At 31.2% G+C, this 15,155-nt stretch overlaps 1 protein-coding gene, 2 non-coding genes and 1 pseudogene across 3 annotated transcripts; 3 read left to right on the top strand and 1 right to left on the bottom strand.

The window, feature by feature from the left end:
• Window positions 1-224: 224 nt before the first annotated feature.
• Window positions 225-385, top strand: LOC135149017 (U1 spliceosomal RNA). Its single transcript, XR_010287080.1, has one exon. It is a non-coding gene; the product is annotated as a U1 spliceosomal RNA (small nuclear RNA).
• A 1,566-nt stretch (window positions 386-1,951) lies between these two features.
• Window positions 1,952-2,108, top strand: LOC135149093 (U4 spliceosomal RNA). Its single transcript, XR_010287154.1, has one exon. It is a non-coding gene; the product is annotated as a U4 spliceosomal RNA (small nuclear RNA).
• A 1,867-nt stretch (window positions 2,109-3,975) lies between these two features.
• On the top strand, window positions 3,976-4,082 carry LOC135149097 (U5 spliceosomal RNA; annotated as a pseudogene).
• Window positions 4,083-12,007: 7,925 nt separating this feature from the next.
• Window positions 12,008-12,917, bottom strand: LOC108198656 (VQ motif-containing protein 4). The gene has a single exon (XM_017366431.2). The coding sequence runs from the start codon at window positions 12,819-12,821 to the stop codon at window positions 12,147-12,149; it is 675 nt and encodes a 224-aa protein (XP_017221920.1). The 5' UTR covers window positions 12,822-12,917; the 3' UTR covers window positions 12,008-12,146.
• Window positions 12,918-15,155: the final 2,238 nt, after the last annotated feature.

Here is a 15,155-nt window from a genome sequence, read left to right as displayed (position 1 = left end):
TTCCGGTTCAAAATCGCGAGCAAAACTGATAATTTTGAGAAATAAGGTCTCAAATATTGCATCCGGATCCGGATATATCCCAAATATCAATTTATAATGGTAATATCAATTTATAATGTTGGTGACGTAATGCTACATTATTTAATGTTCGTCCCACATCGAGAATAAGAAAGAGCAAGGGATGGAGAGGAGCTATAAGACTGGAGGAAGATGCAACGTGAAAGGCACTTACCTGGACGGGGTCGATGGCTGATCAAGAAGGGCCATGGCCTAGGTTAGAGGCTTCCATTGCACTCCGGAAGGGCTCTCGCCTAAGGTCTACCCAAGTGGTGGAGCCTACGTCATAATTTGTGCTAGGGGGAGCTTGCGTTCGCGCAGCTCCCCACCAATTCTAGTTAAACTCTGTTTTTCACTTCTTTTTAAATTTGTAGATGTCAAACTTGTGCATGGAGAGGCAGTACTGAAGATTAGATGATGTGAAAGATTGTTGAGTTCTTGAAGATTAAGTTTTAGTACCTCAATAGATGAAAAGTAAGAGTATGACATATTGGGTTTGGGCCCCAAATAACCAATTTTAGGCTAAAAAAGCCCCAAATAACCAAATACCCGAAAAATGGCCCCTACTGACCATTAGAGACGCTTATTATGGGCATTAAAACTTAAAATGTGGTTATTCAGGGCCTTTTTTCAATTGGAAACACACTCAACAGGTTAAAAAAATGACTGAACCTTGACAGTGGAAAACTTCATACACTGAGAATCAAGCTCAATGACCTTGGAAACCTTCAGTTTCTTAGGCCATGTTACATAGTCTTCAAGAAGTGCCAAAGCTTCGGTAATTTTGGGATCGAGATCACTCGGAGGTTGGCTACCGTCTCGAGCTAATCTGTTGTGATTCAACAGTCTGGCTCAACCTGCGCTAGCTGCCATTGAAATAGATATGAGCTTTGCCCCATTCAAAACTACCTGAGTGTTGGGAATTTATGGTTCCAAATTATAGAACACATGAATTCTATATCCTATATCGACGACTCTGCAATCAAACTCTATATACATTGCCCAATCAAACTCGATACACATTGCCCCATTGATGTTTCTGGGGTACTTGCCAAGCTGATCTGCACTGGTTGCCAAACGCCAACAGCATTCTTCCAAGGACATAAAAAGAAAACGCATTCCAGGACATAAAAAGAAAACGCGTTCCAGGACATAAAATGAATAATAACCAGTTAAAACTTGAAAGAGCTGCTGTTGTGCTTCCACCAGTGTACTGAACAGCTTTTTTGCGGCATTTGTACTGTATCAGATAAAAAATTCTTTATGTGACACTTGGATTTGCAGAAGAAAGTCTCTGCACAGCTAGGGAATAATCTTTTTGCATAATTGAAGACAATATCAACTAAAATTTTGTGATAGGTAGAGCTTCAGTTCTCGCAGCTCCAAACCAATTCAAGTTTAAATATATTTCAATCCTCGATAAAACCGTAAGAAAGATATATAATAATGAGCTTGTGTTATGTCATATGTGAATTGGATTTGAAAATGTCAAGCACAGTAGACCACAGATTTTATCGGACAACAGAGAGGAAGCATTAGAACTTTCCTTGTACAAATTATATTTGGTAAGTTAATTGGCGTTTTTAACTTTGTAATTGCGGATGCGAAAAAAGTATGATCATATGACAATATATCACTATCATTTGTATTCGAATTCATTATAGTTTATCTACAGATTGTTGCAACTATGGTACTGCATTTGAGTGGCTAAGAACACGAGATAAACGGATAATGAGGTTATGCCAAATGAAGTTGAGTTTTTCAACATTATGATGTATAATGTATTTTTAGACTTATTGTAAACAAGACCAATGCTTTGAACCCACATCGCTTGAGACTTAAAGCTTGTCTAAAACTGATCTTTAAAAACCAAAGAAAGTTCAAGTAATAAGGCATCTTTGCGCTTGGGGCAATGACGCAGCTAGTGAGGTACTAACCGAGGCGCGTCAATTGCTGGTTGAAAACTATTTCCAAACCCCCTCCTTGGCCTTGGTTCTGCCTTGTGCCATCGAGAATTTCTGGAAGGGCTCCCTCTAACCCAGGGTAAAGCCCTACAAACATAGTCTTTAAATTTTCATTAATCAAAAACTGTACTTCAAAAAATATATGAATATTATAAAAATCAGAGTACAACATCAAGTTACTTTCTCCTCGCCCTTCATTAATTTAAGGTTAGCTTGCACTCATCCTTGATCAAGTTAGCAAGTCCTCACCTCTTAAAGCAACTAAACCTTGCCAAGGTTTTGTTTCTAGAAAGTGTTGATTTTTTGGATCTTATTTGTTTAAAATCTTAGCAATAGTACATAGCAAAGGGAGCTAGAGTGTGCATCATATCTTGGGTTGGGGAGTTTGTTCTCGCAGCAGTTACAATTATAGTCGAGTATAGCTTGGTTTCCCTATTTTCCGTAATTCACTTGTATGTTTTTAGTTGATCGATGACACCACAAAGACATACTAATTAGTAATTTAGTAGTTCTACTAATTAGTAATTTAGTAGTTCGAGTTTGATCACTTAAAACTTAAGTTATAGAATTTTACAAGCCAAAAACGCCATGTGCTTCAAAATATTCATGAATAGTTTTATATAATATCACAAGGGACACATTTGATGGAAAGATAAAAATGAACCACATCGGGTAAAGAAATGAGTCTGCATGTCTTCATTTAGTAAGAATGAAATGCTGTCCATCAGCTGAGCCTAGTAGCGTGGGCTTGTCACTCGAGCGAGAGCTTTAAGATGGTTGGAGTTTGGATTGGTCCAGAAGGCTGGGCTCTGCTGAGGTTTGTACAGGCTTGCCCATTCCAAGTATGGAGTTGTGCCTTGGCCATTGAGCGAAGGCTCGTTGGTCAGGTTCACTGAAGTGGAAGGCACAGCGCTAGGCTGGCTTCACAGAGCAGCGAACACTTCCCTCTCCTGTCGGTGGAAGGATAACGAGCTTGTTCTTGGCAAGTCCATTTAACACCTGATGGACCACTCAAATCGACAACCATCTTTTTGGATCGAAATAAATCCTGACTTTTTTTTTTGCACCTTGATGAGACTCTGGTAAATGAGTTTTGTCATAAGTGGATTCAAGGCGAGCCAGGATCGAACTGCACTTTGATCGTCCTTTTTTAACAATCATAGTCGGAGCCAAAACGAAATGCCACAATTGTGTGGAATCAATATATGAGATTTTCGCTATACAAAAGAATGTTTGGTTCCTTGCGTTATGCAGCTTAATTACTTATCCAACCATAGGTAAAGCTGTGCTTTGTAAGATTTCATTTAAATCGATTTAACATCTATCCATTGCAGGTTTTATAGTTGTTTCAAGGTGATTTTATTAATTTTTGCAGTGAAGAGTCAATAAGAACTTGTGTTCATTAGAGGATCAACAAATAACTAGACATGGTTGTAATCAGATTTATTTAGTCGAGTGCTGATTAGTTAGATGGTTGGGGATTAATGAGGTTAAAAATCGAATAATCTATAATTTTTTTAAGAAAACTGATGGTGGTTAAGCGGATATTAAACAAATATAATGACTAATCGGATATTAAAAATTTATAATGATTAATCGGATTTCAAAATAAAAATTGAATCGGAAGAAGCATCTTGCAAGAGATTAATCCATCAAAAGGGAAATTGTAGAACTATGGTTGGGTATGAGCCTTCCGAGCCAAACCCAAGTCCCTCGTAAAATCCACAATTCCCTATAACATTAGTGTAACAAAAATTTAATCAAATACCGAAGTATAATAGATTATTTATTCCCTAAAAATCTAAAAAGGTTTCCCATGTTTTGGCCACGAGATGGAATTGTATATTCGTATAGTACTTCGTAATTAAAAGAGAAACCCACATCGCAAGGTTTGTTAACACACACGGACGCTCAGCTATAATATTTCACTAGCCCCTGATGTTGAACTTACAGCAGCCATGTTGTGCGCACAGAGCGAACTATTCTTTCGCCTTTTACTAAAGAATACCGTGTGCTCGCTTTTGAAAGTTTGATTTTTTGAAAGCAGAAAAGCATTGTACTGGGGAGAATGAGAACCATGGCTACATCCTCTACTTTGATTTAGAGTTTCGTCTTTGAGTATTTTGCAATGATCACCAGTCAGCATTAGGATCCTGCAGAGCAACAAACATCTGCACATACTTAATGTATGATCCTGAGAACCTCCCAAGTCATCGCTGCAGGATGAAGCTCCTTGACCAATTTGAACATTTGGAGCTGCTTCTTGATCAGTAAGAAACTTGCCTGCCTGATGAGAAACAGTAAGCATCCTCTTTTTGTACCGTAAGGATTTCACGTCCTACGAGGATACGCGGGAGGTTATGTGGCGTGTCTAGCAACCTAATTTTTTGAGAGAAAATAAGTGATATAGCTACAAAAATAGTAATCATAAACGGGATGTAATTATAAGTAGTTAAGAAATATGAATCTTAACACAAATATAATAACTAAAATCAATGAAATTTTACATGGTTAAGAAATAGAAATCTTAAAAGAAAAGAAAGAAAATTCCAAACAGTTAACAAATAGGAATTTTAAAAAAATATAATAACTAAAATCTATGAAATTCTAAGTAGTTAAAAAATAAGAATCTTAAAAAAAATATAATAGTTAAAATCTACGAATTATAAAAGAAATATAATTGTTAGTTTAAAAAAGAATCATAAGTTTAAAAGAAATATAATTACTAAGAAACATGAATCATAAATTAAATAACAACCGCCTTATTTAGGCCGGTGAATAGTATCGGCCTAAATTTGGGAGGTGAATAATAAACTTTAATAATATAATAATAACTTTTTATCTTTTGTATATTTAAGTTGTTTAATTGATTATATGTTGATATAATTATTAAATAGTTATAAATTATATTGATTATAAATGGGAAAATGGATTTTTTTGTCACTCAACTTATTATGTATTTAGAAACTTGCCACCTAACTATAAATTTTTTTATTTTAATCACTGATGTTAGGTTTGGTTTTTTTCTTGCCATTAAAGTTAGGTTCGGATTTGATTATTGGCATTATATTAATTCTTTGCATCATTATTAAATATAGTGGTAATTTGTAATATTTTGATGATTTGATATATGTCTATATCTTTACATATAGTATCTTTTATGTACCTAAGATCGTTTACCTGGTGATAAGAGTTTGACACGTATTTTACGGCTTCAAAAGGATGTAGTTTTATAAAATATTTTATTTTTTTCTTCCGAAAAAAATTTTAATTTTTAAAATTTTTATACACAAAAAAATCTCAAAAATAAGCTATGAAATTATATTTTATAAGAGCCTAAATGTATATGTTAAGTAGTAGAAAAAACTGTAAACAAATTTAAGGGACGAAGGGAGTAATAATAACATAAAATGATGCATTATAGAAGCCAATCATCTAATATTAAGTTTTCCTCTCTATTTATTTAACTTTATCTTAAAAATTATAATAAGATAAAGTTATTAAAATTTATGAAGATAAATTTAAGATAGATCTTAAGCTCAGCTAGTCGATTGAAACTTTAATAGTGAAAGATGATACATCGTATCATTCAATTAGACTTTATCTTATTATGGAGAATGAATTGTTTCAGGTCATTGATTTTATATTGATGATTTAATGAAATTCTAGAATCCTGATTATGATTTTTCATGATTTTAATATTTCATCGGCTCATTTTATATTATTATTGCTATATGTAAAGATATAAACATACGTCACATCATCAAAATATAACATATAATCACTATGCATAATTTTTTTTTTTTTGACAGAATCACTATGCATAATTGATGCTACAAAAAAATATATCAAAATACTAATAATCATATCCGAACCTAAGTTAGTGACTAAAAACAAATCCAAACTTAAGATTAGTGAGTAAAACGAGAAAAAATTTAGTTGAGTGGTAAGTTTTTAAAAACATAATAAGTTGAGTGGCAAAAAAATCTATTTTCCCTATTTTTATTTATATTTGTATATATATTAATTATGAAACGGTTGAGAATAATGAATGCTCGATTCAACAAGGTAGATTTTATTTTGATGTTTTGAGAAAGATAGATCTGGAACTTGCTTCCAATATATCTGAAATTTAAAAAAAAATTAATTTTTATATTTTTCATCTAAAAATTTTAAAAAATAAAAAATAAAATGGAGTTATTTGAGAAACGCCATCGGAAATAAATAATACTATTCAAGACGTATTAAAAAAGCTTGGCGGAACAGAACAGCAGATAACACTGTATCAAATAACAACCGCCTTTCTTCTGGTCAAGAACTTCCTTGAGACGATGTGGATGACATAAAATCTTCAACAAGTTTTAGTTAATGTTGCACCAACCAAAGGAGCACAAAAGTCATCCCAAAACGACCATAAAGCAATTAGACAGAACATAGAGGTTATGCAATCATCTCCCAACAACATGTTTTCCATGTTTGCTACTCCACTAGCTTTACCTCTGTTTTCCATTGGGTTCTCTCTTCAATCAACATACATCCTACAATAACATTTTGGATCGTTTGTTTATGATTAACGAGTTCGGTTGACGTGAGACAAAAAAAAAACAGTTAACGAAAATTAGAACTTCAAATTCATAAATTAGTGTTTAGATTAGCGATTTTGTTATATGAAATAGGAATCACAATTCCACTTAGGATGAAAATATTTTTTGGGATACTGATTCTCATACCCTTCCTATTTATTTCCCGCACACTATCCAAACATACTCTTTTATGTCTTAAATTATCATAAAGGTCAACAATAGGGGCTTGTGTATAAGCATCCTGATTGCATAACAGAACAATACTGCCTTAACCCCAAATTCTTCTAAAGGGGACTAAAGATACAAAAGTTTACAATAAAGCAACTTTTTTATCAAGAATTTGGGGGCCTTAACCCCAAATTCTTCTAAAGGGGACTAAAGATACAAAAGTTTACAATAAAGCAACTTCATAAAATACACTTTGGGCCCTAACTAATTAAAGAGTAACAGTCAGAGGGCCAAATAGATCTCAAAATTATTCTCAAATATCATGAATCGGTTTGTTGTTAAGATTCTCAAATTAAAGTGTCTGTTATCACTTATCAAGCATTATATACCCAGTTTTTGAGAAATAATTTCGAAATTCCAGCATTTCTCCTAATTAGAAGACACCTCTCTGAAAACGCCAAAGTGTAGAAAACCAAAAATTGTCAACTTTCTTGTACAGGAGCTTGATGGTAAAATATTGAACAGTGCGTACATAAATCTTCAAAATTAAAGGAAGCAAAAATTCGTAAACTGAAAACTCAGACCTTTTAAATTTATAGCCATATTAGTAACAAACCAGGAGCACATTTTTTCCTTTACTGCCAGATAGCTAAGAGTAGACTCTGTACAATTCTATCATATACTCCCTCCGTCTCTAAATACTTTTCATGTTTGTACTTTTCACGTTTGCCAACACACACTTTTAATCGTTAATATCTTTCATTTCGTAGTAGTATTAAATATAAAAATTTCACTGTATTAAAGTACTTGTGAATACGAATCTAACAAGATCACTCATGATTATATTTAGTTTTATAGATTAGATGTAAATTAATAATTTGTCTCATGTTATGAACAGTACCGACATCACAAACAGGAAAAGAAAAAAGAAACGGAGGGAGTACCGTTTTTTTCGCCGTTTGAAATGCATTTTGATGTTCTCCCCTCAATTTTTACAGTTTTTTATTACTCCACACAAATTTTAAGACGCATATAAGACATAGTTTTACGACTTATTTTTTAAATTTTTTTTATTAAAGTTTAAACATCAAATTTTTATTCAGAATTTTTTTTTTTTAAAATAATTTATCAAACTATGTTTTATAAAGGCATTAGAATGCGTGCCGAGTCCCTGTTTCTCAATGTAAACAAATGAGGGGAGCGGAGGGAGTATGAAATATTGTTCAATAATTCGTTTTCAAAATTTAATTTTCATTTAGTAGAAAAAATCTTAAAAATAAATTATAAAAACATATTTCACAGGAGTGCGCCCGACCAACTGAGGCAAGGAGTAACATTTAAGCACATGTATCACAGAGCTCTTAGAAAAACAGAATTATTTAGACTAGAAAAATTGGAATGCTCTTGTATTGGGAAGTGTGAGAAGAAATGATTGAATTATAAATTACTCCCTCCGTCTCAATGTATCCGTCTCAATGTATAGGTCTATTTTGGAATAAACACACATATTAAGAAAAAAGTTGATAAGATAGAATCTTATCTCATGTATCATTAATTAGTGCATTGATAAGTGAGAATATAGTTGAGTTTCAAAAAAATCACAATAAATATAGGGAGTTACTCTAGTACATTGAGAAATGAGAATAATGTCGAGTTTCAAAAAAATCACAATTAATATGTAGATAAATTTGTATTGAAAGAAGAGAGGGACAAGTATTTTGGGACAAATTTTTTTCCCAAAATGGACCTATAAATTGAGACGGAGGGAGTATTACTGAACATGCACATAGTATACCTCTCTTTCATGGCATCAATCTCAGCATTTAAAAGAGGAAAAACATCTAAAAGGTCAAGATTCCTTCCCCATTAATCTCCTCTTTTCTTGACAGCTATTCCCCTTTCTTTACTCCACCCCCTTTTCCACAACTCACTCATCTCACACTTTTTTGACAAATACTTAATGTTCCATAGTCCATAGACCTGGCAATTCGTTCGTGTCGTATACTTTCGTGTCGTGTACCTTTTCGTGTCGTGTACTCAAAAGCCAAACACAAAACCGACCCGTTTAGGATTCGTATACTTTCGTGTTCGTGTACCTTCGTTTTCGTGTCGTTCTCGTGTCGTGTTTCGTGTAAAATTGAATATAAATATAAATATTAATTAATTAATATAAATTAATATAAATTAATATAAATATTAGATTTTTAAGTAAAAAATTACAAAATTATATGAAATATATACATTTAAATCATTTATACTTACAATATTATAAAATTGTGCATTATTTAAAAAATGAATGTACATATATTTAATTATAAATATATATTTATTATAAACTAGGATATAAAGCCGCGCTATGCGCGGCACAAAAATTTCTAAAAAATTATATATTTGATATTGTTGTTAAGGGAGATTAATTGTTTGATGGTTAGTATCGAAAATTGAAAATTGTGCATTATATATTACATAAACATTAACCTAAGTTCGTTTCATGATAATATAAATTTTTTGTAATATACTCCCTCTATACCATTGAATTCTATACTTTTTTTTTGCACGTTTTTTAAGATTTGTATAAAATATAATTTCATAGGTTTTTTTTTAAAAAATCTGAATAAAAATTTAAACATTAAATTTTTATTCAAGAAAACTTATGAAACTATACTTTATAGGAATCTCGAAATACGTGTAAACAGTGCACAAATACATCCCAATGGGACATGGAAAATATTTTTTATGTAACACACTGTAATCTTTGTTATACGAAAAAAATGTTTTGGAGATAATTGACTTCAAATTTAATCACATATTTATCATAAATTAACAAATGAAGTAATTAATATCTAATAAAAAATTTATTAAATAATATTTCTATGAAAGTAAATGAAATTGTTGAGTTTCAATTAGTTTTTTTTTTATCGAAAACCCTTTATTGTGAAAGTGTTGATGGACTGTTTGGATGATGAATTCTAACCCAATTAACGTGAATAAAAATGAGATTTCAATAAAAATGTATCAAACTTTTCTCCCGGCCCATTTACTGTTCAGTGGGTTGAAATCACACAATACAAATAATCTTTAGTTTGAATAGGAATTACATTAAATTGATTGCATTTTACTTTTAAGTACAAATCCTGAGCTAGTAGTTCATTTTTTTTATTGTGATTTACCAAAATAGCAAAAATAGATGTAGCTGATGAAATTAGTTTTGGTCAATAGAACCGCGAGCTTAGAACCGGTAATACAACACTTAATTGTAGGGATGTCAAAAAATCCGAAAAATCCGATATCCGTCCGAAATATCCGTACCCGTATCTGGAACAAAGCGGATATTATCCGTATTCGAGACAAAGCGAATATTATCCGTATCCGAATCCGACACTTCCAGATACGGATACGGATACAGATATAACCATATTCGTATCCGAAAATATCCGTATCCGGAAATAAATAAATAAATAAATAAATTATATATATATACATGTATATATGTAATGTTAAAATAATCTATTAATTTTAAAGTATGTGTGTATGTGTGTGTGTGTGTATTAAATAATCTATTTGTACAAATTTCATATAATTTTAAAAAAATTATACACATGCATGCTAACTATCATTTGAGTTAAATATTATAAAGAAAAAAATAGATTTAATAAATAAATAATAAATAATTTTTTAAAAGTATAATATAGATTTAGGTCACTTTAACTCTTAACTTTTTTTTAAAAAATTAATTTTAATTTTTACTATTTATTTTACAATTTTTTTAAATTTTTAACATAAAAATAAAAAAATGATTAAAAATCATATTCGGATCCAGACCGGATACGAATAATACACTTTAAAAAATTTCTGGATTCCGATACGGATACGGATACGAATTTTCTGATGCGGATCCGGATCCGGATCCGGATATAGGCGGATCTGGATCCGTATTATCCGTTTGACAACCCTACTTAATTGAACTGATGGTAAATAATATATTATGCTTTCATTTTTTTAAGGTTACTGTTCATTGTTATGTAACTCATCACGGTTCGTTCACTACAATCGATAAATAATTTCTCGAAAAGTTAAGATCGTCTAATATATAATTGTCCGAAAATAAATTACACTGATCTTAGGTATTCAAAAATCATATAATATAAAAAAATTTATTTCGTCATTTCACTTAATTTTTTGATTAATAACTAATAATTTATATTGAAATGATAACTATAATGCTCAAAAAGTTTACTTAACTTTTATGCATATAAAGTAAAGTAAATTTAATATATAATTAATACCTGTAATTTATGGCTCTTAAAATACCATTAAATGTAAAAGAAAATATATTTTAATAAAAATAAATAAAATAAAAATTTAAGAGAAATAACTTGAAATGCGTTAGTGTCTTTCGATCCTCTCTGTCATAGATTAGTGGTAAAATGATAGACATGCGAGATTATAAATTCTACGTGTAAACGAAAAATTAATATAATTACGTAACTTACCGTGATTCTCAATTCTCACTATCATCGATAAAAGTTAAGATCGTGTAACCTAAAATTATCCGAAAATAAATTATACTGATCTTAATAGGTTATGAAAAATGACATATTATAAATAATTTTAATTCGTTTTTCACCTAAAATAATATTTTTTATATTAATAACTAATATCTTATACTGAAATTATAATTATGTTTAATAAAGTTTACTAAATTTTAAATAAATAAAATAAAGTAAATTTAATATAGAATTAATGGATGTAATTAATGACCATTAAGATATTATTAAATGCAAGAAGATTATATTTTAATAAAAATCAAAAAAATGAGAATTGAAGAAAAATAGCTTGAAGCGTTCTGGTGCATTTCCATTTCTCTGCTATTATAGAGGTATAGATATATATATCTATAATAAAAATATCATTATAAATATATATATTTCGTGTATCTCGTGTCGTGTCGTGTACCTGGAGGGTAAACACAAAACCGACACGACATCTCCGTCGTGTACTTCGTGTCGTGTACCTTTTCGTGTCGTGTACTCAAAAATCAAACACAAACACGAAATTTTCGTGTCGTTTTCGTGTCGTGTTTTCGTGTCGTGTGAAAAATTGCCGGGTCTAATAGTCCATATATTCAAATTACTTGACTCATAATCCAATCAAATGTATTTTACATTCTTTGCACCATATAATCTTAACTTAAATCGAATGCATTATATATATTAAAATATATAAATAAAAAAATCGTAAAATTCGAAAAAATTCATATTAACTCTATGAAGATGAATTTTTCATTAGCTAGAGTAGCAAATTTCAATGACAAGATTGTTTCATGAATTCCAAATTATATATAATAAATTATATATAATTTTATACAACAATTCTAATATGAAGAACTAGAAGCACCTGAAACTCTAGGAGATGTGACCGGAAACAAAGGCAAGAGTCGGGGCTCCGACCCGCCTCTCGGAGTATTCGTCGGTGATGGATGCAAGTAAAATCCCTTGTGTGCAATAGCTTTGTTCTCAGCTTCCATATCTATAGGTCCCACATTAGTGTTTGAGCACCGGTTAAACGGGTCAAGTATAAGCGGTGTCACCGGGCTCAAAACTAGACCCGGGAACTTGAGCATACTCGGTGACAACACTTCTGGCGTTCGGGGCGACCCGGAATAATTCTCGAATCCCCCGGGAATCAATGGACTGATCTTAAAGTTCTTGAGGCTGCTGTTTCTCCTCTCGTAGAGCTTGGATGCTTTCTCCTTCTTGGTTACCGACTTGATGGGTGGGATCAGGTTTCTCACCGGGTCGGGTCGGGTCGACCCGCATGCAGCTTGCTTGGCGGTTTCGGTGGTTCCGGTGAGCATTTGAACTACTTGTTTGAAAGAGTTGGTGTCAGCTTGAACGAAAGTTGTCGGGTATGGGTTGTTCGGGTCGGATCTTGTGACCGGAGTTGAGTGGCCGGAGCTGTTCGAGATGGAAATGTTTGTGGCATGGGTATTGGGTGATGGGATTTGAGATGGGTTTTGGTTTTCTTGGGGATTTGGTGAGTTTTCCATTGATGGGTCAAATTGTGAAATTAGAGAGAGACGCAGAGAGATTTATATAGGAGAGAGAGAGTGCAAGAATTTAGTTTGATGTTTTTGAAGTTTGAACTCTTTTTGTGTTACTTTTTCTTTGGTTGGTTGTACTAAAATGTGTTCCAAAGATAATAACTTTAGGTTGTTTGTATTGCACGCACCTATAAGTAACGTATGTGCAAGTCACGCGTAGTTTTGGTGATTGTTATTGTGTGATAGAGATGTGAGAGAGATGTGTAGGAGAAATTGTCAAACAAAATTCATTGCTGGCCAGGACTTGGTTGGTTTTTTGACAACGTAATTATGGACTTATATCTTGGACTGCCATAATTTATTTGTCCTGAGACTGAGAGGATAAACAAATTAATAAATACTTTATTCATCATTATATAGCAAAAAATATATTAAATTTTATGCATTAAAGTTTTTATTCATCAACATTAACTTGAATGGGTTGGTCCCCCGTCCCCAGCTCTTTCTTGAGGAAATTCAAATCTTAAGGTGAGATGGTAATAAATCATGATTTGACTTAATTAAATAAAGAATCTATAATGTACTGTAACTTTTAAGATTTAATTTGAAACTCATTACATTTTTTAAAGAAAATGTTAGATACTCCAAAAATTTATTCTTTTGCTGAATTTTTAGTGGATAATGTAATATTTACACAATAATGTAAATTCATGTAAACATATAAACTATCCAATTAAAAACTGTGCTACTATGTTTTTTAAGAATATAATTTAGAATATAATTTGAGGTACATAACATTATTCTACATTTTATTTTAGTATAAAAATTGTTTTGTTACATAAGTATTGGTCACAATATTTAATTAGAATTATGATTTCTTTTATCGATAGTATATTAAAAAATCCAAAACAACATAGTGAGTTTGAACAAAATATTTACTAAACATCTTCAAATTTGAAACATTTTAACTAATACTAACAAATTCTATTTAAATTATTAAAAATTCATATTACATACACAATAATGTTATTTACCGTTTTTCTAGTACGTGCATATGAGTACATATTAAAAACAGGAAGTAATAAATTTGACTTATTTTAATTGACTCTTGTTTCTTAATAATGATTAACCTCTGCATATACAACAATCACACCAATCAAAATATCACAAACATATAAAATTTAATACGAAAAAAAATTAAGAATTCTTATTAAAATTCACTGTGGTGTAATAGTTAAGTTCTTACTGAAATTCACGTGCACAACAGGAATGAGTTTAAAATTTTATTTTGCTTTGTTTTTTAGTATTATTTTAGAATTATTTACACTTTGCACCCTATAAATTTATGCGCTTATTTGGTTTGGTCTCAAACAAAATTTCTTGTCAATACGCACCCTAATATTTAAAAAGCGGTTCGATACGGACAACTTGAAGGAATATGATCAAGAAGGTGCATATTAGAGATGACAATCAGGCTGGTCAAAATGGGTTTAGTAAAAACCAAATCCGAACCCGATTCTTTTTACGGAACCCCAAAAAATCTAAATCACTAAACCCGAACCCATTGGGTTTGTTCGGGTTCAGATTTTCACAGATTTTGATAAAGGGTTATTAACATCTGGTTCGAGTCAAAGGGCTTCTGGGTTTGATGTTAAAATTGTTGAGATTGAATTAGAAATCAAAAAAGACAATGGATCAGCCTTCTAAGCATGGAATTGTTTATTAATTAAAAATATTGAAAAGAAACATTAGCTTAAAATAACTAGTATGGAGGAATATAATGATAAGAACTGGCGGAGAGTTGAATAAGGATTTGCAGTATCACAATGGCTAGTCGTCTTTATTGATTTGAACCAACATATATCATTGTTGCTAATCTGCTGAAAATATGTTTAATAATAATATTTCAGTAATGTTAGACTTTAATGCAACAATTTTTATAAATTATAGTCCTTTTTAATACTAGTATTACTAATAAAATATATTACATGTTATATCGGTACTACTTTAAATTATGAAAAATTACATGTATAAATATAAATCTATACTATACTATAATGAGTAAAGTGCGCATTGTGTACTCCTACTTTACTCAAAACACCATTTGTAATACTGTAGTTCAAAATCGAGCACTTGCAATATCAATTTTTGTATTTTATTACACTTTGTTGTATTCCGTTAATTTGGATTAACTCCGTTAGTAATTTAAGGAGTAAAACGCACTTTGTGTATTCGCAATTTACTCAAAAACATCACTTGCAATACTCTAGTTGAAAATTTATGGTAAAGTGCAAATACACAAAATGCACTTTAAATAAAGTGCGAGTACATAAAGTGTAC

Source organism: Daucus carota, chromosome 8, assembly GCF_001625215.2.
Source record: "Daucus carota subsp. sativus chromosome 8, DH1 v3.0, whole genome shotgun sequence".
In the NCBI taxonomy this organism is placed as follows: Eukaryota; Viridiplantae; Streptophyta; class Magnoliopsida; order Apiales; family Apiaceae; genus Daucus; species Daucus carota.
The sequence above is the reverse complement of the archived record's forward strand: the minus strand, read 5'-3'. Positions and strand labels throughout refer to the sequence as shown.

What these genes read in the sequence shown, in the direction of transcription:
- LOC108198656 (XM_017366431.2), bottom strand. Translation starts at nt 12,821, where the DNA reads ATGGAAAACTCACCAAATCCCCAAGAAAACCAAAACCCATCTCAAATC.